The 25425-nt window shown below is 37.6% G+C and overlaps 1 protein-coding gene across 4 annotated transcripts in view; it reads right to left on the minus strand.

The window, feature by feature from the left end:
- The window catches only part of LOC145675759 (alanine aminotransferase 2), a 186312-nt gene that overhangs the window by 65189 nt on the left and 95698 nt on the right, over nucleotides 1–25425 (minus strand). For 3 of the 4 annotated variants that reach the window (XM_081746412.1, XM_081746413.1, XM_081746414.1), the window contains one exon: nucleotides 12162–12251. In XM_081746412.1, the coding sequence (XP_081602538.1) occupies nucleotides 12162–12251 (90 nt within the window). The remainder of the gene's footprint in view (nucleotides 1–12161; nucleotides 12252–25425) is intronic. The other variant, XM_081746415.1, reaches the window with a different exon arrangement.

Here is a 25425-nt window from a genome sequence, read left to right on the forward strand (position 1 = left end):
TGATGAAGCTGCTTTCAAATTTTGACGCAGCCTTGGACATACAAAAGTGGCCCAAAAATAGGTTACAGACCTACAGGACTGTATACTACTTTTGGGCCACACAGTGGTCGGAAACTTGGAAAAAGCGGACAAAAATAATTTATTCAGAAATAATGGAAGTTGACGGACGTTTATCTATCATTCTATACGTAATTGTCCTTTCTAAATAGATTGCAACTACTGCGAATGTGATTCGAAGAACCCCTGCTACAATACAAGCAGTTATATATACACAGGGTGGTTCAAAAGTGTGGAAACCCCTCGCATAAATGTCAAATACTGCAAAATATAACCGAAGGAACAATATAGGGGAGTAATTAAGGTGAAGAAAAATTGTGGAGGACATAGAACAATGAAAATCGCCATCTTGAAATCCACCATCGTGAATCATATCATACATACAGTTTATAAATTCCAAACATAACATGTTGACGCCTTATGTGAATTGGACATCGCTAGTCAGTACGAAGTTATGACAGAACTTAAATGCATCCAAGAAGCGGTTACAGGTTCAATGTGCTCTCCCTCTAATTGTATGTGCAGCTAATAAAAAGACGGTGTAAAAAAAAAAAAAAAAAGTATTTTGGCCTTAGGATACAAAATTAAAGTTTGTGGTTTGTCACCTGCACCATCTTCGAAGAAACGCTAATACTTACTGGAATGTAATTTTGTTCAAGGTGATGATGTTTCGGTAAAATTAAAAGATTCAATATAGAATCTTCTTATATATTACTGCACTGACGTGTAATTTACAGCAGCTCCACATAACTGATAGTTTATCACTGCAATATGTATGAGTTCACTACACCTTTGATTCAGGGACGAAGGGCAATCTAAATTACGTACAAGACAATATGCCTTTTCCCTTTGTAAGGCTCAGATAGCGGATCTCAATTGTGATCACAACAACATTATTCATCACGCTTTTCCAGTTAGATAAGACTGACTCCTTCAGCTGCACTTGGGTGCAGCTAGTTCCAATGCTCAATCTTTGCACTACTCATGGTCAACTCAATAAGCCTTATTTTGCAGATAAGCAAGGATAAGCTTAGACTGCAAAGCTACTAACATCAGCGTATATATAACTTTTCGGTAACACTAACAAAGCCATCATATAAATGATATGACAATGGATAACAAATAAAACTTTTCACTAAACACACAGTATTTGAGTCCAATGTACTATTCAACCGCTTTCATCGACCTCAGAAACGATATAAATGGTTAAAACATATCATATTGTTTGGTTCATTTTTTACTGATTTTTTTTTGGCATTTTTATTTGTTCATGTTTACATGCATTTTATGGACAGCGAAAATATTCGTATGTCCTGACACTCCGGATTTGGAAGCAGGAGAGATACTTATAATCAAATATCAATACCGATTTCATAGGCGGCGAAGTTGACAAAATCGATTTTTGACCGCTTTTTCTCAGTTTCCGACCATTGTGGGCCACTCTGTAGGGTTGATTCCTGAGAAGAATCATGCATGAATATGGACCGTGGATTTCCTGAAACTGAATACTATCTCTCTTCAAGGTAAACCGTAATACAGATAGTCATAGAAGAAACAAGAACAGATATATTTGCTGTTTCAGGGGGGAAATGGAAAGGATAAAGCGAAAAGGATATGGGAGAAGGGAATTTATATTGATTGTAGCATACATTATGATAGCAGTGTAAATGACGTGGTAAGAAAGCTTAGTACGAAAACGATAAAAGAATGCATGGAAGAAGTAATATGTATCTCAGATGGGTGCATGAGAATTATATTAAACTTGGGAAAAAGAGACTATTAGAGAAATTTTGTTTCACAAGTTGAAACTACGGTAGACATCCAAACTATGTGAATTCTACAGCCTTTCAAATACTAAAACCGAAAGTAGTAAATCTAAAAACTTTCGGTTGCAATAGGAAGATAAGGTCAGAGTTGGAATCTGTGTTTCGGACGTTTAATCCACATCAAAAACAGTTGCTCTCTCCCCCTTACAACTATTACAGGGTGTCTACTGGAATACTAGAAAGTAAATTCATGACTTTTTCATGACTTTTCATGACCTTTTTGTTTAAATTTTCATGACCATGGCGATAAAAATTTACCATTAGTAATAATAAACCCCTACCATCAGTGGTGCATCGGAACTATGCGGGTTGCTAGTCTTAAATATCACTTATTGTGAATCTTAAAGAAAGAATCTAAAATTCTGCCGCCTTGTGCTCGAGCACAGAATAGCACTTACCTAAATACGGGCCTGCTCTTACCAGTTAATCACTCTATACTGTATTTGAAGTTTTAATTCTGAGTATAATTATCCATCTAGCAGAAATTTGTCTAAAATTAAGCACTCAGAGAACTGCCCAAAGACAAAACAAATTATAAAAGAAATTCGTTTTAAAAAATAGATCATCAAATTTAAAATCTGCAAACTCAAACGAATAATATTATTTGCATAAGTCTAAAGGCCCAAAAATACACAATTTACATTTCTTAGAAGTAAAGAAATAGCAGATCACAAAGTTGGACAGTAAAAAGTTGTTACTATATTACAGAGACTAGAAGATGAAATGGTGAGCAGCTAGGAAGACAGTAAAGTACCAGTTAGCCAGCACTAACTGGTGGGGGAAATTCTCACAATTACTGACCTGATACAAGTGTTTCAGTACATGCAGTATGAGGTATAAAAGTATGAAGTATAAAAATATACCCTGAGATTTCAGATTTTCATGACCAGTTGGGTAAATAAAGGACTTTTTCATGACTTTCATGACCACTAAGCAAAATATATGACTTTTTCATGACTTTCATGACTTTCATGACCAGTAGACACCCTGTATTACTGTCAGGAATTAATAATGAAGCTGTAAGTTGTAGTATTTCCAGTTTCAATAGAATAAGAGCTGAGATTAAACTTGTTCTCGGAATCCTGAATCCATACCAAAAAACGGTTTGTCGCCTCCTAATACCGTTTTCGCTGATAAATTTTACCTGCGTCCTGATAAATTCCATTTTCGATGGGAAATTTCTACCAATTCGGTTTCAGCACAGAGATAAGGGTTCCAGTTTAAACAGAGGATTAGTAGAGGAGATATAATATATTCTTGGGACGCTGAACTAATTAGAGAAATCCTCTTTTCGCTTTATTATCGTTTTTGCTCTGATGATAGACGTTCTATATAACTTCCCATACTTTTTATAGCATAGTTTGTAAGTATAAAATCATGAAATTATTCAAGATCAGAATGTAGTCACGAAATTGATATTCTTTTTTGAAGAAAAGCAACAGACGAAATAATAGAACGGACGAATAACAGGAGAATATAACACATAACACGTAGTCAAAGAAATTAACTAAGAATCGGGGACATATGATTTAAGCAAAGAGAAAGCCATATAATAACAATATATAACTCGAAAGGAAAAATTGCAAGGGGAAGGGTCGTGTGGTTTGGATCCCATGTATAGTCTCGCGACAGAAAGGGACTACAAAGCCCAAAACGAAACGAAACCAAACCATCGAATGGAAATATAAAATAAGTGTTAGACTGCGTAATTATCGCCCGAGTATGGGGAAACATTCAAAAATATGGAAGTACATATTGTAATTTGTAGTGTGAGAATGGACGGTAATATCACGTATTATTGGATTTAGGATTTAGATTTCTGGGCTTTCGGCATATAAGGCCATTTAGCCCGTCACGATTTAAGGGATGACGTCCCTCGGCGAGCACACAATCCGTGGAAAGGGAAGGAAGGAAGCGGCCTGGGACCTATAAATTAGGTACACCCTGGCATTTGCCTGGTGTGAATGAGGAAAACCTCATTCAGGGTGGCTGGCCTGAGAGAGCGTGTTACACTTTCGACCAAGTGACCCCACCGTCACATATTATTGGATGGACATAAGGTTTATATATATAGTATAATACAAGGAAGACAACTAAAAGCATGGAAATTTCATGATCAAGTAGTGCGAAAAGTTCATATTCTCAAATATTAGATCATGTTAAATTTTTAGAGAAGAAAGATGAGACATATAAGGAAACACTGTCAAAACTCCGACTATAATAATCATATAGACGGACATCCGGAAGAAGATAAGAAACAGAAACTACATGGTGGGATGACGAGAGTGAAATGAACAACAGGTAGTGTAACAAAAAAACTGTGTGGAAATATATTTAAAAATAGCTAAGATAAATAAAAGAAAAGGAAGTGCACACAAAATAAATAACGCGATGGCGTGAACAACTTCAATACATATCTCAAAAGATAAGAAGAAGGAAACAATGCTATAGGCTCAAGGATATTTTTGATTAACGAAAGTTAATAGTTACGAAAATATTTCTTGTGAGTCGAAACAGAAGAATACCGAGAAATTTCACGGATACAATATTATCAACTACAAATTTACGTAGACTGGAATCGAAACAGGGACGCCGCGCAAGAAGTGAGCGCTCTATCACTAAACAATCGTGGTCTCAAAAACAGAGAGAAATGAAGACGATAAGGTCAAAATGATCATGCAATCGGAATATAAAAAGAAGAAAAGGAAGAAGTATTCTGAGATACTGCCGTGGAGAAAACCAAAAAGACAGAACAAATACCAGTTTAAACAACTATAGATATTAATCTGACAGAAGAGGAGTAGCACTAGAGATGCAAGGACTCGAAAAAATGCTTTAAAAAAGTTTTTTCCCCACGGCTTGCCTGGAGTTTTTTTTTTTTTTTTAACATTTCAACTTTAGTGAAGAAATAACAGTAAGTTCATCTTTCCTTTCGCATTATAACACGAAAAATCGTTTAATAACTCCATTCTGAATGGAACGATAATTAAGGATAATCAGTCACTTGATGGGAAACAAATAGGACAAATCTGTTGACGCAATGAGTTTTCTAGTTCGAATGAATTGCTCGTAGAGCCATTAGTGTAATGTTCTAAGACAAAAATGTTTTAGTGAAAATTTAATAGTATTAGCAGTAACTGTTCTGAAAATGAAGTAGTTACAACTTAGTAAATCAAAATTGTCATTCAGAATTTAAGCATAAATTAAACTTCAGTTGGTAACGTTTTTGGAGTTAAAGACATTTTATGTCGGAGATTACGTGGAACAAGTTTACCTATCCATTTATAACACAGCATTTATTGAGGCCGTTAAAATTCGAGCGGGAGAAGCAGGGTGGATTGATTTAAATCACGATTTTAATCAAGATTTAAATCACTTGATTTTTAAAATAAAAATCGTTGACTTCAATCAAATTCCGAAATAAATTAATTTAAAGAGAAAAGTAAAATCTCGTTTCTGTTCTGTTATTTCGATTATGGAAGATAATAATCATAATGCAATGAGACTCAAATGTATGTAAGCACAGTATAAAAACGAGTGTCATGCAGAGAACGATTATAGAAAATCCCGTTTTGAATGGGTAACGAGTGAATCCTGCTTTCTTCTCTTAGTAACATAGGGTTTTTAACCCTTTTCCGGCTGAATTTATTTTTTTACTATAATTTGATATGATGGTAAAATATAGTACATTGAGGGTACATTAGACTATATAAAATTAATTCTGCTTCAATTGTTGCTGAATAATGCTGAGGTGAAAGGGGACTCAGGAGGCCCGTCAGGCGGTTCGGCTTCGACATTATAACGCATACAAGAGAAATAATGTATGTGTAAAGAAGATGGGACTTAAAAGTCCCGACAGTCGGAAAAGGGTTAAACCGTTAACTATTCCAACGGGGAAATCACCATAGACATTTAAGACGAAAATTCTTTTGTGTCCACGTCTATTTGTGTTTCCGGATAATACGGGCATATTTAGAGGGGTGCGATCATATCTCCGAAACAAAAAATAAAACTTTTAGGCGAAATTTATGTACTAAATGGGGGAGAGTAGCCAAAATCGCACTTTTTACATAAATTGTTTTAATTCGAAACTTTTGGAGAAATTTAAAATGATTTTTTGATCGTATTGAACTTTATAGTTTTCCAATTCTATTACAATTCCAATTCTTTCCAATTCTGATTTCATAACGATATCTTATCATTATCATGATAAAAATGACATTATTTTAGAAGCCTGCGATTGGTGCGATTTACGCAACAGGTTTCCTAAATCGCACCATGTGAAGCCAAAATCGCACCACCATTTGAATACACGCAAATTTTACAGTAATGGATATGGGTAAAACAAATCATTTCCATGGTATATCGCAATTATTTTGTTTATGTTATATTAAGATGAGGTATAATACATCTTAAAAGAGAAAAAATACTGCAATGTAAATAACCGAGCACAGAAATAACACCTTAGAAATAAGCTAAGTAGAAATGCTACCTAGAAGTAAAACAAATTAATATATCTATAATATATCACATTCTTTTATCTCAGTGTTATTAATACGAGGAAGAACATATCATTAAAGAAAAACGTATCCATATTGTTGATCCAATGAGCAATATTGTTCATAATCCTATGAAACGTGAAGTATGTATATTTATGGAAAACAGACAGTTACACCTTATGTGCACAAAAATCACATTGGAATGCACGTTCATCTCCTGAAACGCCCGCACAAGACTCATGTATCCAGACTTTATACAAAACAGACTGTACCATATCTTCGACTAAATTTTGTTGACAAAGGACGCAAAACCAATCTTGTTCATTGATATCAAAAGCCACATTTGAAACACTGCAACACTGCGAATATGTAGCTCGGAGCATCCTGATTTGGATGTATCTACTTTTCGAATACACTTTTTGGTGTTAAGCTTTCCTGAAGCACATACAGACCTAGCTGACGGTTCAGAAAGATTAGATCTCTCCACACGTTTGGATACTCTTGATTGCCTTTGCCGTTTTTTTTTTTTTTTTTTTTTTTTTTTTTTTTTTTTTTTTAAAGGACTTGAGAGTACTTCTGTTCTTTGTAGTTGGATGTTGGTAGTTCTATTTCCTCCTATTATTGGGCTGGGCAGCGTCACTTTATTTTCTGTATATATTTTCAAAGCACGATTCATAGAGTCCGGAGACCATTTTCCATATTGCCATGTACCCACGTAACCGAAAAACAATTCATCATGGGAGCCAAAATAGCACTGGTGCGATTTCGGACACACGGTAGTAGTGCGATTTGGGAAACATCATTTTTTAAAAAAATATTCTTTACATACCTCACAAATTAAAAAAATAATAACTTGAGTTTGTCACTATAATATTAATGGTATTTTGTTTATTATTACTTATTGAAACATAAGCTAATTCTCTTACCTTAATCCCTATTCGACTGTGAAATACCCCGAAAATTAGTAAGGAATACTCCAATTATATTGTACTGCAACTGCACACACACACATATAACTTACTGAACGTCGTCACTTTACTCTGTAATTATGGAAATATGTTTAAGTACTTAATTTAGCTATCAGATGGCTTGTTAGTACTACAGTTCTTTTAAAACTAGGGTGGTGCGATTTAGAACCCGGTGCGATATCGGGAACTTTCCGCTACATAGAAGTTCCTCGGGATTGTAATACAAGAAATTTTGGATGCGTTAAAATGTCGAATAATACTTTTGATAAAGTAGATACTTTCAAATATCTAGAATCAATATTAACAGAAGAAAACGATATTCACGAAGAAATTAAATGTCCACTAAAAGCAGGGAATTCCTCTTATTATTCCGTTCAAAATCTTTTCTCGTCGCGAATTATGTCGAGGAATTTGAAGCTTAAAATATATAAAACGATAATCATGCCTGTTGTTCTGTATGGTTGCGAAACATGGTCGCTTACTATGAGGGAAGAGCATGGACTGAAAGTATTTGAGAACAAGATCCTAAGACGAATATTCGGACCCAAGAGGAATGAGAATGGGGAATGGTGGAAACTTCATAACGAGGAACTACATAATTTATACGGTTTACAAAACATTGTTAGGGTCATCAAGTCTAGGAGACTCAGGTGAACAGGTCATGTAGCCAGGATGGAAGAAATTAGGAACGCTTTCAAAGTCTTAACTGAAAGACCAATCGGAAAACGACCATTAGGAAGACCTACGCGCAAATGGGAGAACAATATTAAAATGCATCTCGTAGAAATAGGAATACGAAGTAGAAAGGGATCCAGTTAGCTAAGGATAGAAGTCAATGGAGAGCTTTTGTGAGCGTGGCATTGAACCTCTGGGTTCTATAGGCTATGGAGTTAATTTTAGTCGAAATTTATGTACTTTATATGTATTTTATGCCGCTAGCTAGTTCTGATTTATTATAAAAATATTCCCCTGCCAAATATCAGTAACGTTTGTATATATATAAAAAAGTCATGTTGATAAACGTTGCTGTACTTCCTCCATAATGCATAAGAAACATTGGGATTAAAATAGGTTAACGATTGGGGATGAATTCAAAATTAAACCCCAACACTTTCACTTAAATGGCATAATTAACATTTAATACTAAGTTTTAATGTTTTTTCTTCAGTTCGCGACTTGTATTATACGTGGAGAAAGATTTGATTTAAATCAAAAAAATCGATTTAAATAAAAAAAATCAACAAAAATGATTTTTTACACCCTGGGGAGAAGGTTAAGACACCACATACAAGTTCCTCATTTGAAATATACTGGCATGGTATAACAAAACGAGAGAATCTGTAAATAATGTACTTTTACTACCATAAACTAACATCATATTTCAGTTGGCACTTATGGCTTTAATTTTGTACACTAAACTTACATTTGGTTTCAGTTTAGTATCTAAAGCTCACAATAAAGTCTTCCTCGAACGGAGAGAGAGATGTAAGCCAAACTCTATATCACAACAAAAATGGGTTTGTATCTGTTTCTTAGTGTATAATACTTTTTTTTTTTTTTAATCTTGTCTATCAGATTGAGTTTAAACAACCATTAAACCAAATTATCAAGATATAGAACTTCTAGGCACTTTGTAAGTGATTAGGCAACCAGCACGACTGTTCTGTTACGTTGGGATGCATAACATACAACTGCTAAACACCAATTAAATACCAGTTCGAAAATCAATAAAGATAACCAGGTCGGACTGAAGATAGAATTCGTAAGTAACTAATGTTGTAAGTGTACTCTTTCAATTGCATAACCTACTACAGGAAAACAAAGGTAGAGCTTGAATAAGGAAATCATAAGTCAAAACTGAAAATTTCTGCTTTTTCTCAAAATTCAGCTTTTTACATATATAAAAAAATCTCCGTCCTAAAAAAACGGCTTTTTTATCTCTAGGTAGCATTAAAAATACAATAGCAGACAAAGTTTCCATTCTAGACAAAGTAATAATAATGGTACAAGCGGTTGGTCCACGGCATATACATTGGCGTTGAAATATTTCTGAAGAACAAAAGAAGATACCGCAGGATTGCATACGAGGTGAAATCGTGTAAAACTTCAAGAAACGAAATAGGGGGGTATTAGCAAATATTGAGTAACATTAACAAGTCAGTGTGTCAAAATTTTTGAACGAATTTTACAATAGCGTATTCAAGACAAAATCGAACACAAGAAAATAAATAATTAAAATACATGAAATTTAAGTTTAAAAAAAGAATATTAAGTTGAGAAGCCTGCTAAGGGCATTAATAAGTAAACACTTGTTCCATACTTGAATACATTCAAAATATACAGAAACATTGAACTCAATTTTCCTGATATTTCCAGGCTTTTTACTAGATATAATCGATTTTCCTGAATTATCCAGGATTTTTTCTTCCAAAATCAATTTACCTGAGATTTACAGGTTTTCCATGTAATGTATGAACCCTGGTAAAAACATAAATTTAGGGGGGAAGGGAGAATCACTAACAAAAGATCTCTTTATTTGCACCGACATAGTAATTGAAAATCGAACGGAGAGAGAGATGTAAGCCAAACTCTATATCACAACAAAAATGGGTTTGTATCTGTTTCTTAGTGTATAATACTTAAAAAAAATCTTGTCTATCAGTTTGAGTTTAAACAACCAGCAAACGAAATATCAAGATATAGAACCCCTATGCACTTTGTAAGTGATTAGGCAACCAACACGACTGTTCTGTTACGTTGGGTTGCATAACCTACAACTTCTAAACACCAATTAAGTCTGGGTTTATAGGGCTAGAGAAAGGATATGAAAACGTATCTACAAACAATATGGAAAGAACTTCAGCAGATGGGAATAGAAGAAACAATATGATGAATCGAACACATCTAGGAAGATTACCAGTGGAGAGTGCAGACAAAGTATGGAAAAATAAGTGGTTCGTACTGAACCGTGATCTGCAGCAAAACAGTGTGCTAAGCAGAATCCTTTGCTACTCAATGTCCTTATGGAAGGTAGAGTTTTTCACTCAAGATGATCAGAAGTTTTGAAAAGATGGAGCAACGAAGATGCCTCAAAGATGAATCTAGTGAAACAGAATGGTGAGCAGACTATGTAATAATGTCAATTGACGAAAATGAAAAAGTTTCTATTTGTACGTAAAAACTAAAAAACTTTAAACCAGCTCAATATTTGGATACTACACCAAAGGGAAAGATTTTATTGAAGCGTCAAAAATCTGGCATGGAATCGAAATATACCCTATAAATGCTTAAATGTTATTCTGCACCTTACAGTGATGGAACACTAATCCGGAAGCAATTGTCCCGTGACCGTGGTAACGAAACAGTCATACATCTGGCGAGTATGTATGAAGCTGCTAATGTAATTCTAGCAAGCATTATTCTTTTTTCTCATTGCATCTATCATTTTCTGTTTGTTTCTTGTGCGAGTATGTTCGTCACAGCACTACAAGGTCTAACTGCAAGATAATTGCAAGGTCTATTAAAGCTTAAGCGCGTGAGAATACTAGAAAAGCCTGTAAAAATTGTCGTGTACAACATAAGATGCCGCTGAGCCCACTGTTTTGTTAAATATTTTTGTATAGTCTGTGTTCATATCCACTATATTATTCTCAGGTATGAGAAGATGAATAAACATGGAATTATATTTGAAATATTCGAGACATGGTATCTTGATTAAGAAATATCACATTGAGAATAAAACACGTGAATATTCGAGCCCGAGTAATGAACTTCATTAATCCACTTCAAAATTATGTAGTAATGCTGTGGAGTTGGTATTATATTGGCTACTTCTAGGTCTATCTGGGTGACAGGGTCAGAGAAGCGAGTTACAGACCGAGACCCAGTTCCGGATGACCCGAACAAAAGTTGTGGCCCGTGGCATCACTGCAACATATACTTTATACTTGTAATAACCTATGCTGCGTAAACAGAGATGGAACAGAATACATGCAAGGGAAATGAGATTCCTAAATAGTATTCTCTGAAAGAAAGGAAAATATCGAACAAGCGGAACATACTTGGTGAACTGAACTTAGAAGCTCCCGGAGTGCAAATTTGGACCCTAACCCAGCTAGACCACCAAATATAGCGATTTTATTCTTTAAATAATGGCCTACTAGCCCACCGAATTTCGTTCAGATTCGGCCGGTAGTTACCAAGAAATAAAGTACCGATATACAAGGCAAGGCAAGGCGAGCCGAGCCGAGCATGTTCTTGGTCGAGCACAGCCACCACATATAGCGATCCGCAACCAGATTTGGTCTAGATGCAGCCAGTAGTTACAAAGAAATAAAATACCTTTCATATATATACCTGGAGTGAAAATACAAGCTCTCGTATGCTCACCCCGAAAGATAACAAGAAATGAATTCACCATGATTACTCTAACCAAGAGATTATCTCAGAAAGGGTAGAAAATCTAGATTACGCTTGTATGGACATACAGAAATAATGATGGAAGAATGCTTACCTAAATATTTCTATATATGAAACTAACAAGAAAATGGTCACAATGAAACTAAGGAACAAATGACAGTATGAAGTAGAAACGAGGAAGAAAGTAGGAAACTAAAATAGAAAAAGGATGAACAATGATAGAATAAAAGAAGTCATTGGAATGGCTTCGTACGCACCCAGACAGAGGCAGAATGCTGGAAACAGGAATTTACAATGGTGATTTATTTTGCAATATTCTAACAAGTATGAAAAATTTAGGGAAATGGCGGGTGTACAGTTAACATCTCATAAGTAAATAATTCTGAACTTACCTGCCTTATAAATGTAATAGGTTGTTGGCCCATAGCATGACAATCACCAATATTAGCTCTGGTTACACATTCAAACGGTTTCTTCTCACCCTAGAAAGAATAATAAATATATATTATAAGGAGGAGGAGCATGGTAATTTAATTTTATTCCTATACAGAGTTCTACATAATCTGTCTGTAAGTTGTTGAAAGTTTAATATAGAATTAGTTAAAGTAAACATAGGACAAAGGCTTCATTACAATTTCATGTCTAAAATGCTTCTCCATGTAAGCGGATGTTGACACAGCAGTCATTTCCAACCAAGGGCGCCGATCCTGAGGGGCCACCCCACCAAAGCTCATGTGGACCCTCCTATTGTATTTATGAATATACAATATTTGGCATAATTTGAATGCAATTTGTCTTAAAATCCTTATATATATATATATATATATATATATATATATATATATATATATATATATATATATATATATATATATATATATATATATATATATACAGGGTGGGCCATTTTAATTAATCCACTGATATATCTGAAAAATGATAAAACATAGAAGAAATGTTTGAAGTACACGTTATATATTGCTAAGGGGGAAAACCATTTCCGCAAAAAGTACCCCTCCCCACCCCCGGAAATGGGGGTAACGGGGGGTAACTTTGAAATGTCAAATGGGAACATGGGTCGAGTAATACCTCGTTCGGAAGGTCTTGGAAAACTAAGTAACGTTGTACCAAAATTTGTTTCATATGGAGCACCAGTTTCAAAATGGCCGCCATGATATAGTTCGGAAACTCCAGTAGCCGTAGTATGAAAACCATGGGAGGTAAATGAATGGAACAAAATTGAAATACGTAAATATCATAGGGCATATCGAATGATGTGACCCCTGCGATCCCAGCGGCTTCCCTGAAGGGATCTTGAGAGCTAACTTCAAAATTTCAATGTCCGACCGGACAACGGTTCGGGCGTACGCTTGACCTACCCAATGCTGTTTGGAAGGGAGACTTCAGGGATAGAGAATTAGTGCACTCAGTTAATGCGGATGGCCACAGTCAAGGGCGCCCATAAGGGGTCAAGAGGGGCTCTCGCCCCCCTAGAGGAAATTGTGCTTCGGTATATCGAAAACTCAATAGAATTTTTAGAATAGCTACAGCAAAATTTGAAACTATATTTGAAATGTCGTTTTTTCTTGCCTCCCTTGGAAACCACAACATGGGCGCCCTTGGCCACAGTTACATTTTGATTAACTATTAGCACTCATGTCATATTGTGAGCTTGAGGGACGAAACAGTGTGTACGTATATCTCCGAAATGCTTTCCGAATAACCAGCACGCATTGCATAAAAGTTTCTGTGGCGACGGAGATTAGCAAATTCACACGTTTGTAAGTTCCAGCAACTGCATTATTCGACAACTTCTTTCGTATAACGTTCCTTCTGTTTTCGCATCAAATCATAACTTAGCTATACAGATATGCGTTACCATTCAAATAAAATTTCACCTTTTTATAGTCACTACAGCGTCATCCTTACAAACAAATGTTTCAACCATACCATACCTATTTGTAAGGTAGCCTTAATTTGCGAACTTGCGAGTTCTCATTTGAACTTTCACTGTTACTTTCCACCTCACTCACATACAGAGCACAGGAAAAGATTATTTTGCAGGACTTGGATATCTCTCTATACATTATGGCATTTTACTCTAACATTTTTATCTCTGTTGTATCATTCTCGAGCCTTGGAACGCCTCCGTGGTTTTCCTATTTAATTTTCGTTATTTTCGTTTATCTCTACCCGTATTCATACTATGGGCACTAGACGTTTTCTTAGACACATTCACCATGTCTTGGCGATCATTTTGAAAACGGTGTCTCATGTCGAAAATATTCTTACAGAAGCTGTTTGATATTCATTTGTCTATGTAACATGATGTTACTCGCTTCAAGTTGCTATTTGAAATTTTCAAGTTGGCCCCGGATACCTTTCAGTGGAGTCACCCCGACAACACCTCTCGATGTGCCTTACGTCAGTTACCTACTCCAGTTTTTCTTCTGTTGATTTATCTCCAATCGCTTTCATACTACGGATACTAAACCTTTTCTCTAAAACTGATACCATGTTTCGGCGGCCTTTTGAGAACACTGCCATTTCACCTCAATCGTTTTCTCCTGCAAGATGTTTGATTTTGCAAGATTTATCGAACGAGGTACCACACCATTCGATATGCCCTATGATATTTACGTATTTCAATTTTGTTCCATTCATTTACCTCCCATGGTTTTCATACTACGGCTACTGGAGTTTCCGAACTATATCATGGCGGCCATTTTGAAACTGGTGCTCCATATGAAACAAATTTTGGTACAGCGTTACTTAGTTTTCCAAGATCTTTCGAACGAGGTATTACTCGACCCATGTTCCCATTTGACATTTCAAAGTTACCCCCCGTTACCCCCATTTCCGGAGGGTGGGGAGGGGTACTTTTTGCGGAAATGGTTTTCCCCCTTAGCAATATATAACGTTTATTCAAACATTTCTTCTATGTTTTATCATTTTTCAGATATATCAGTGGATTAATTAAAATGGCCCACCCTGTATATATATACACCTTTAGCATCTGAATGCCCCCCCCCCCATTTACAGAGAAATCGGCGCCCTTGTTTCCAACTGTCTGATATAATAAAGTAGAAGAATGGTTTTATAATTTAAGAGAAGTACAGACGAACACGAGACAGAATATTTCACAATGAGAAAAACAGAGGAAACACAATAAAGAAACGAGGGGACAGGATGATGCAAGTGAATATATAATCAAGTGTTGGCAGTGTACGTGTAGCGATGGATCCACGAGTGGTAGTAGTATTTCTGGAAAAATATCAACTGTGCTATCGGATATTCTTGTTCGCCTGTCATCATATCATTTATTATCAGTCAGGTTACCTACAAGCTCCTTCCCCTTTCCGTCTGCTTTTCTTAAAAGGGTAGCAGCAAACTGTGACGTCACAAAGCATTCAATTGGAAATTACTGTTCTTGAGGTATCATGTCTCGTATACAAACCCAAACGATGATTCGGAACTTATTTTACAAGTGTTATCCTTCAAAGTCTTTGCTGTTGCACCAATGCATAGAATATAATGAAGCACCCTACGTCCGACGAAAGAACTATATATTCCTGCACTTACGGTCCTAACTGTACTCTATAAACCCGTATTTTGGAAATAAAAGGGATTCTCTTGCGAACAGACAATATAAAAAGACAATTACAAACATTAATCAAAATTAGGTAAATTATGCAAGAGTCGGGAAAAGTTTTTGCAATCAATATTTAAAAGGAAGACATGCAAAATATTAGAAATGGCTTTATTGTTTTTTTAAACTATACACCGTTAAGATTAATATAGTTTTGCATGCCCTAAACCAATTTTGGAAACATTTTTTTTCCACTTTGGGGCTGCTATCTCAGAAACTGCTGTTCGGACTGTCAACAGCTGCTTCAGGCGACACAAATCGCTCACCACGGACCTTATTTTTCATGTATGAGAACTATAAAAAAGAAGTAATTACGTGATAAATCAGGTAAATACGGGCAAGGAGCCGTTAATTCGATATTTCTTTTACTTATAAAAAAAAAAAAAAAAAAAAACAGTTTGATGTAATGAGTGAAACTGGTGTTGTGAAAAATAATGTCAAGATTTGGGTTTGTTTACGAAGTTCATTGATGACCTTAGCAAACAAATTGCTGTATACCACTCAACATTTCTAGTCCTTCAATCTTCTAAAGTTATAGTTGCCACATGTCTGCCATAAGCGAAGAAATAAGCAATCACTTGCTTCGCACCACTACTCGAACGAAAATCTTTTGCCGTTTACGGCTCATTTTGAAACACACAAACATTGGATTCCTGTTTCCTTGTAACGATGCAATACGACTCCGATTGGACTTTTTGAACATTTCTTTACACTAATTGGCACGAGCCTGTTTTCAAGCTTCGGTCAAGTTGTGTGGGATCCGACGGCTTGAAAGTTTCCATACGTTCAGGTGACCATGAAAATTGTATGTACTGCTTTCACGTCAATGTTCGAGGATGCCTGAAGCTCAAGATATGTCACATGCTGACCTCTTGAAATCATTTCATTCAAAGCATCAACATTACTGGTAACAAGAGACGCGGATGGACGACTTTCACGAAATTCATCACTGAAAAATATGTGACCAAGCTGAAGTTCGGGAAACCAATTATACACAGTTCTACTGGATGGTGCTTAATCCTCAAAAGCCAAACGAAGTCGTTCGATGCATTGTTTCGGTGTTAAACTATATTTGAAATCATAAAAAAAAATTATTGTCCGAAAGTGTTCACGAGAAATTTTCGAGTGTTCTCTCACTTTTTTCAAACTGCTATGAAAAATAAACGAATAGGGTTAAACAAACAAAAATACTTTGAGCATAGAAACGTCTATTTTTCCGAATTTTATAATAGCGAAACGCTAGCACTACTGTTAGTACCTAGGTATACTGGTAGTTTGCACAATTTTTTCCAGCAATCCTCGCATATGTATCATAAAATATTAAAAATAATGGACACCTAAAGAATCAAAATTAAAAAGTTATATGTTTTCGTAAAAAGAAGTAGCAATCCGGCCATCTGGTTAATTTGATACATACTGAGTATTTTTCCTACTAATAACCATCAAATCAATTCTTAATATATATATATATATATATATATATATATATATATATATATATATATATATATATATATATATATATAGATATATATATATATAGATATATATAGATATATTTGTCGAGCTCAAGCATACACTGCAATAGCTAAGTTTAAAAACTCAAAGTGAAACGGTAATATGGGAAAACTGGGGCAAACGGACATGCTAATGAAATATGGCTGTAGATTTTTATACATGTTATATTTGGAAGGTAGATATATATGGCATTGCAAACTACAGACATAATAGGAAAAGTTGTGAACGAAAAGTTGTTGTTACATTTAGTTCACGAAAAAGTCGCAAGAAAAAATAATGCCAGTGTCTATATGCCCCCGACAGTGGGGCATAAGGACACTACAAAGGGGGCAAACGGACACTGTGCACATCTGTCATCAGAATCATCATCACAACGCACACACACAAAGTACTGCTCATCTCTATTGGAAATACATGATATATGAAACCCAAAACGGCATCTGAAACACTAAGCCCATTTTTCCCCCTTCCTGTAGAACTTTCTACACATTCAAACGGTTTGGGTACAAAACCTCGCTGCGACAACCTCGCGGACCAAAACCTCGCCTCCCAAAACCTCGCGGCCCAAAATCTCGCCGGGCCGAAACCTCGCCTGGCCAAAACCTCGCCACCCGAAACCTCGTCTCACAAAAACCACGTCTTCCAAAACCTCGCGCCCCAAAATATCGCCATACCCAAAATCTCGCCTGACCAAAATGTAAATGTTCCAACAAATGATAAGGATGACGGTATAAAAGACGCTGTTTCAGAAGAAGTATCACGGGTATTTGACCAAGTCCCTCGATACCATATGAAAATTCTGTTTCTGTATTAGAGGATTTCAATGTGAAGGTAGGGCGACAGAATGTTTTTAAACTGGTTATAGGGAAAGAAAGTCTGCATAAGAAAAGTAATAACAACTAACGGGGTTAGCTTCGTGAACTTTAGTACATCCAAAATCTTAAAATTTTAGCAAAAATCTAATAATATTTATGAAAGTATGAAATAATACATGAGTTTTTACGACGTCCCTTGACTATGTCCTGTAGGTTAAATGAGACGTAGATGACCAGGATGAAGGAAATGATCGAATAAAGAAAGTGGGAGGAAACGGGAATGACCCGAGAAAGCCAACGCACACGATGTTTTATATATTATTATTATTATTATTATTATTATTATTATTATTATTATTATTTGTAATGTGGAATTGCATATTAAGAAATTCATTGGGTAAATTTTAAAGAAAAGTTTCATTCGCGGCAAGGTTTTGGCCACGCGATGTTTTGGGTGGCGAGGTTTTGGCCCGGCGAGATTTTGGCCCGCGAGGTTTTGGCCCGGCGAGATTTTGTCCCACGAGGTTTTGGGCGGCGAGGTTTTGGCCCGGTGAGATTTTGGGCGGCGATGTTTCGGCCGCGAGATTTTGTCCGTATCCCCATTCAAACAAACATTACACAGATCGAACTGTCGTTTTGTTGGTGAATTGGATGCTCCACTATTTTTAGATATCGTCGGCACGAAATTATTCTTAGCTTTTGGATTGGAGGATTTATTTGTTGGTTTACGCCGAAGCACATCCATGACACCGGGACTGGAAAGTATTCTTGATCCAGCATTGTTCTTGTTGCGGTGCTGTCCTAACAATATTGCAGTATTAGAAGGATTTAGGTGCGAAAAAATAATGGTTTTGGCGAAGCGGAACTGCAACTTGCTTCTCCTCTTGGTAGATGTACATCACCTTCGTTTCGCTCTGTAGCTGCAAGATGTTCTCCATCCTATTAAGACCTATTTGCATCAGACTCTACGTGCTCCTGGTTGGTGCCTGTTTGAGCAAATATTTGAGCCTTCTCTCTGGGTAAGCTTATGATAATCCTTCAGCCACTCGTACACTCAGACGTCTATGATGTGGCAGAACACCTCTAAATCCAGTTAGCACCAGCCGTTTGTGAGTTGGTGCTAAACGGATGCTTGTAATTATTTGCCATAGCAAAACAATACACCAAAGAGCAAATCTCCCTCGTAGTCAAACCAAATCCAATTCCTTCACGATCTACTAGGTAGGCTTCTAGTTAGCTTCCTATATCAATCGAAAATGTGGTGTGCTGTCCAAACTTAGGAAACTACTCTATTAGAAAGAATGCGACGCCGCAATGTATTGCGAGGAATATTAAATGTCCTTGCTGCTGTTGACAGTGGCATTGCACTTTCCTTAACAGCGTTAACTGCAGATGGCATAGACTCCGCGTTCCACGATTATCTGTTTGTTGTCCTTTTCTGGTGCCGAACCATGACTAAAAGGAAAATGAAAGGCTATGTCAATTACCAAAGGGTTTGTTTAACATTTTTCTAGACTTAATTGCTTATCACAGTCTCTGAAAATAACTGTAAATATCACTGTCCATCTGCCCAAACATACAGGTCTCCAATAAAACACCAATTTTTATCGGAAGATGGCACATGCTATCCTATGTGGTGTGATCCATGGTGCACACTATACCTGATTCTTACGGTTTTATGCCCGCTTGTAATATCTTAGAGCCTTACGGTAGACCCTGCAATTATTATAAATAGTGATTCACGTGTCGTATTTGATATATAGATGGACACTTGATGTCTTCCTATCTACAACTGTTCTGACTTCAAGTGGATTTGTGGACACAGACAAACTATCAAAACACAGCCCCAATTGCTAACTACACTCACCTCAGTGTTACTACTTTCGTATTCCGATAATACACCGAAATGTTAGGACGCGTCCGTTTGCTCCCTTTTACTATATCAAGTTTCCTTCATAAAACTTTAAAGTTCTATTCTAAACAGTCGGCTGGATTCAATCAATATAAACTAGAAAGAAAGAAGAAAATTTTAATAATGTAGTAGGACAGTTTCAAGATAGATCTTTCTGGGTACGGCAAAAAAAAAAAAAAAAAAAAAAAAAATATATATATATATATATATATATATATATATATATATATATATATATACTCCAACTCCAACTAAAATAGTATGGAGTAATACATACGGAGTGAGCGGCAATTAACTTCCTATTGATTTTTTTATAACTTTAAATAACCAATTTTCATATATCAACAACAAAATTTGCTCCTTACAGTGGTAGAATTGTTATGCGTTACTCAGTTTTCGTAAATGGTTAGAGATGTTTGTGACAGATTTCTGAAGATATTCCAGCGCTACGTTTGCAATACTTTGGCGAATTTGCTTCTCCAATTCATCAAGAATATTTGGTTCTGTGCGATAAGCTTTGTCTTTCGCCCACCCCAGAGAAAGATGTCGCAGAGCAGTGTTGGGCAAAATCAATTGAAATCAATTGCAATTGATCAATCAATTGAAAGTAATTGCTCTGAAAATCAATTGCAATTGATTTCAATTTGTAATTGACAATTAATTTCAATTGCAATTGAATTGAATCATAAAATTTGCAATTAAATTTTCGTCAATTGTTAATTGTTAATTGGTCACCAGGCAATTGAAACTTTTAATTGTTAATTGTCAATTGCAAAGGGTGCAATTGAAACATTCAATTGTTAATTGCAATTGACAATTGAAACTTGTAATTGTTAATTGTAATTGTTAATTGCAATTGAAATCAGCAATTAAAACTAAAGATAAGAAGATGTGTGTATATTGTATTGTCCACTTATTACTGTTTTATATATTTCAAATAAGGTACTTATAAGAAATTCTGGATACCTACCATCCCTTTCCCCCCTGGGAAGAAAGCCGTCAAACTAAGTATTTTTTAAATATATTATGTTTATGGTTCTATCCCCCTCGAAAGAACTCTATATGCCCGTCATGCATACAATAGGAATAAGCACGAGCGAGTTTTCTTTAAAACTCGACTCGACTCGAAGCAGACATCTTTGAGTTCGACTCGAGATCTCGGCTCGAAAAATTTCCCCCAACTCGACTCGAATTCGGATCGAGTTTCCAGTCGAGTCGAGCCAATTCGAGCTAAATTCTTTGTGTAGTTCCAAGTACTACTATCTTCAAGTATCCTACATAGACAATATAATTATCAATGATACTACTACTACAACTATTATTATTATAACACCGTGTACATGTATAAACATGGAATATAGGCGGTTTGTATCGGAATACTAAAAATTAGTTAACTGTCGATCTCGGTAGTCAAGAAATCTTCAGGAGGCAAGGACATCGGTCACGAGGTTCTTGGTTTGAGTTCAGGAGGAGCAAGTATTCGGGCTCGAGCCAAAAATTGTTAGAAGTTATGGGACTCCAGCCAAACATGTTTAAAACTGCTAGACCCGGTTTTAGGGTTGTCAACGACTCAAGCGGCTCGCTCACAGCTCATTCACTTATCGAGCCAAACCGAGAAGTGAGCCGAGCCAATAGCTCATCCAACCGAGCCAGCTCGAGCCGAAGGCTCACACGAGCCGAACCGAACCGAGCTGATTGCTTACCCCAACCGAGCCGGTTCGAGCCATTGGCTTAGTTAAGCTAACTCGAACCCTGCCTATGGACTCGTTTCAACGGTGCTGGTTCGAGCCATTGGCTCCAATCGAGCGGAGTCGATAACTCGTCTTTACCGAGCCGGTTCAAGCCATTGGCTCAATTGAGCCCAGTCGATGGGTAATCTCAACCAAGCCAGCTCAAGCTGTACGCTCAGTTGAACCGAGCCGGGCCGGTTGACATCATCACTATTCCGGTTGGGCTTCTACTTTGGCTAAAAAATTGGACCGTGCAGTTCTCAGCCTTGATGGTAAGAACTACAAAAAATGATATGAAATCTTTAGTTTTACGTTCCACGCTTATGCCGGTTAGGCTAAAGGAGACGGTGATGATGGAAAATGAATGCAATGAAGAAAGTGGGAGGAAACGGGAGAACCCCGAGAAAATCCACGAGCACGGTGTTTGTCCACCACAAAGTCCAAACTGCGCGAGCTGGGATCGTACCAGGGACCTCAAGCACCGGAGGTGAACGTTCTACCACTGACACACCGCGCCCCCTGGTAACAACTACAGTATATACTTATATTGGTGCTCACGGCGTCATTAACCTTTTCCACCACCAACGAATTTCGAGGTACTTTGTTTTGCATCTTTTGTGCGTGTTTTGTGTCGCTTTGTGCGCCTATTCCCACATGTTGTGCATCACCGGAAGTGGGTCAAAATGGGTCTACAAATATGGCGGAACAAATTATTGCTCTTCCGCCACCAATGAATTTCGAGTTCGTTTCCTTCACATCGTTTTGTGCCGTTTTGTGCGTCTACTTTCGTTTTGTCCGTCATGGGAAGTGGGTTAAAATGAGTCCCCAAGGTGGGACGAAAATGACCAAGAGTTCCGCCACTATTAAATCTCGAGGTCGTTAATTTCACATCGCGTACCCTTTAGTGCGTCTATTTCGACGTTTTGTGCGTCGCTTGAAGACGGTCAAAATGGGCCTCAAAGGTGGGACGAAATTGACCCACTGCTCCGCCACTACCGAATTTTAAGGTTCTTCCTTTCGCATCGACTAGTGAATGTATCGTGCCGTTTCGTGCCCTTATTTCCATGTTTTGTGCGTCACCGGAAGTGGATCAAAATGGGCTTCCAAGATGGGGCGAAAATGACCAAGAGTTCAGCTACTATCGAATTTCGAGGTCGTTAATTTCACACCGCGTACCCTTTTGTGCGCCTATTTCGACGTTTTGTGCGTCACTGGAAGACGGTCAAAATGGCCTCGAAGGTGGGACGAAAATGACCCACTTCTCCGCCACTACCGAATTTCGAGGTCTTTCCTTTTGCATCGACTACTGAATTTTCGTGCTGTTTCGTGCCCCCATTTCCACGTTTTGTGCGTCACCAGAAGTGGGTCAAAATGGGCTTCCAAGATGGGACGAAAATGACCCACTGTTCCGCCACTATCGAATTTCGAGATCGTTAATTTCACATCGCGTACCCTTTTGTGCGCGTATTTCGACGTTTTGTGCGTCACTGGAAGACGGTCAAAATGGGCCTCGAATGTGGGACGAAAATGACCCACTGCTCCGCCACTACCAAATTTCGTGGTCCTTCCTTTCGCATCGACTAGTGAATGTTTCGTGCCGTTTCGTGCCCTTATTTCCACGTTTTGCGCGTCACCAGCAGTGTGTCAAAATGGGCCTCCAAAGTGTGACCAAAATGACCCATTGTTCTAACACTATCGAATTTCTAGGTCGTTTCTTTCGCATCGTTTAGTGCCCTTTTTTTAAAGTTTTCTGCGCCTATTTCTCGTCTTGTGCATCACCCGAGGTGAGTTAAACGGGGCTTTAAAGTGGGAGTTAAATGGCTCACTGTTCCGCCACTATCGAATTTCGGGGTTGGTTCTTTCGCATCGCTTAGTGTGTATTTTGTACCGTTCTGTTCGCCTACTTCCACGTTTTGAGCATCACCAGAAATGCGTCAAAATGGTCCATCAATGTGTGAGGAAATAAAGCCATTGTTCCGCCACTATCGAATTTGGAGGTCGTTTCTTTCGCATCGTATAGTGCCTGCTTTGTACTGTTTTGTGCTCCTATTTCCACTTTAGTGCGACAACGAAAATGAGTCAAAAGGGCCTACAAGTATAGCGGAATAACATAATGCTGTTCCGTCACCATCGAATTTCGAGGTCGTTTTCTTCACATTTTTTATGCATGATTTGTGTCGCTTTGTGCATCAGTGGGAGAGGGTCAAAATGGACCTTGAAAGTGGAATGGATTTGGGCTGGATTTGAACGTATACACTATCGGGGGTGTCACTATACGTCTGAGCAACCCCAATAAATATGGATTCGACACAAGTTCTACTACTTTTATATGTCCCGGTGAACCACCCCTCAGACCCCCTTGGTTCGTATTGTGAAAAAATCTCCTTTGGCCCCCACCAAATCCCAACCAATACCGCGAAAACTATGAATGTGATACTAACATCTGCCATTTTCTACTACTTTTTACATATGCCGGTAAAAGTCCCTATAATCCTCTGGTTCCAATTTTGAAAAAAACAATGCCTCTAGCCCACAGTCAATGGGGGCTGTATTTGGAAGTCAACGCCTGTGGAAGTATCACCATTCATCTCAGCAACAGCGAAAACTATGGATTTGACACTAATATCGGTCACATTCCATTTTTTTACATGTCTCGCAATTCCCCACCCCCGGTGACTCCCGGCCCGCATACAATGGTGGCTAAATTTGAAAATCATCGCTAATGAAAGTATCATCATTGATCTCAGCCACCGCGAAAACTACGGATTTGACATCGGTCATTATGGATTATTTTTACATTTCCCTTGATTCCCTTTATAATGCCCCCTTTCTTAGCTGGTGGGGGCTAAATATGAAAGTAAACGTGGTCTTGAGTTTCACCATTGAGCTCAGCTATCCCGAAAACTATGGATTTGACATCGGTCATTTTCGATTATTTTTACGTCTCGGAATTCCCCCCTCTGGTGACCCAAGGCCCGCATACAACGGTGGATGAATTTGAAAGTCATCGCTAATGGTAGGTCTAGTGTCGCCATTGATATGAGCAACCGCGAAAACCATGGATTTGACACTAATATCGGTCATTTTGGATTACTTTTACGTTTCGGTATCCCCTTCTCGCTGACCCACGTCCCGCAGCCGAATACGGTGAATTTGGAAGTTAATGCGATCGGAGTTTCACCATTGATCTCAGCGACCGCGAAAACTATGAAATCGACACTGATATCGTTCTACTTTTACATGTCCCGGTAAACGCCCCCCTGAGACCCCCTGGTTCGAATTTTGTTGAAAACGCTTTGCCTTGGTGTGGGACCTGGACCAAGGTATCTTTGACCAAAATTTGGTAACTCTCGGTCGACTTTTCTGGTCTCCAGGTCGGTCCCGGTAAACGTCCCCTGGAGAGCCCCTAGTAAGGAATTAAAAAAAAAAAAACTCTCCGTCTTGGTCTGGGGCCTAGACCAAGCTACCCGTGACCAAATTTTGAAAAGTTTCGGTTCACTCGTCTCTTCCACAGGCCGCACAAAGATAGACAGACAGACACACGAACAAACTCTATTTTATTTATATTAGAAAGGTCAGATCCGCCGTTATTGTATTAGTGCGGTGCTTGAGCGATTGACCGTAGAAATTCAAACTCCGATGAGTGATAATTTTATAGGCTTGTTTTATTACAAGTTTAAACTCTTTAGTCAGTAGAGAAGAGGGCGTGAATCATGGGTCAGAGTTGATGACAATGGGTTTTGGTGGGTCTGTGGGTCACAGTGGGTAAGAGGGGTTTATGATGGGTGGTGGGTCAGAGTGGGTCACGCTGGGTCGTGGGTCACGACGGGTGGTGAGTCAATTGGTCGTGGCTAAAGTTTTCATTGCCCCACGCCCTCTCTGAACTACAGTGTTGAAAATTAATCAGTGAAAACCAATTGCAATTGATCAATCAATTGAAATTAATTGCTGTGGAAATCAATTGCAATTGAATCAATTGCCAATTAATTTCAATTGCAATTGAATTACAGAATTCAATTGCAATTACTTTCC

The sequence above is a fragment of the Thermobia domestica genome, chromosome 18 (genome assembly GCF_964235325.1).
Source record: "Thermobia domestica chromosome 18, izTheDome1.hap1.1, whole genome shotgun sequence".
Taxonomy (NCBI): Eukaryota; Metazoa; Arthropoda; class Insecta; order Zygentoma; family Lepismatidae; genus Thermobia; species Thermobia domestica.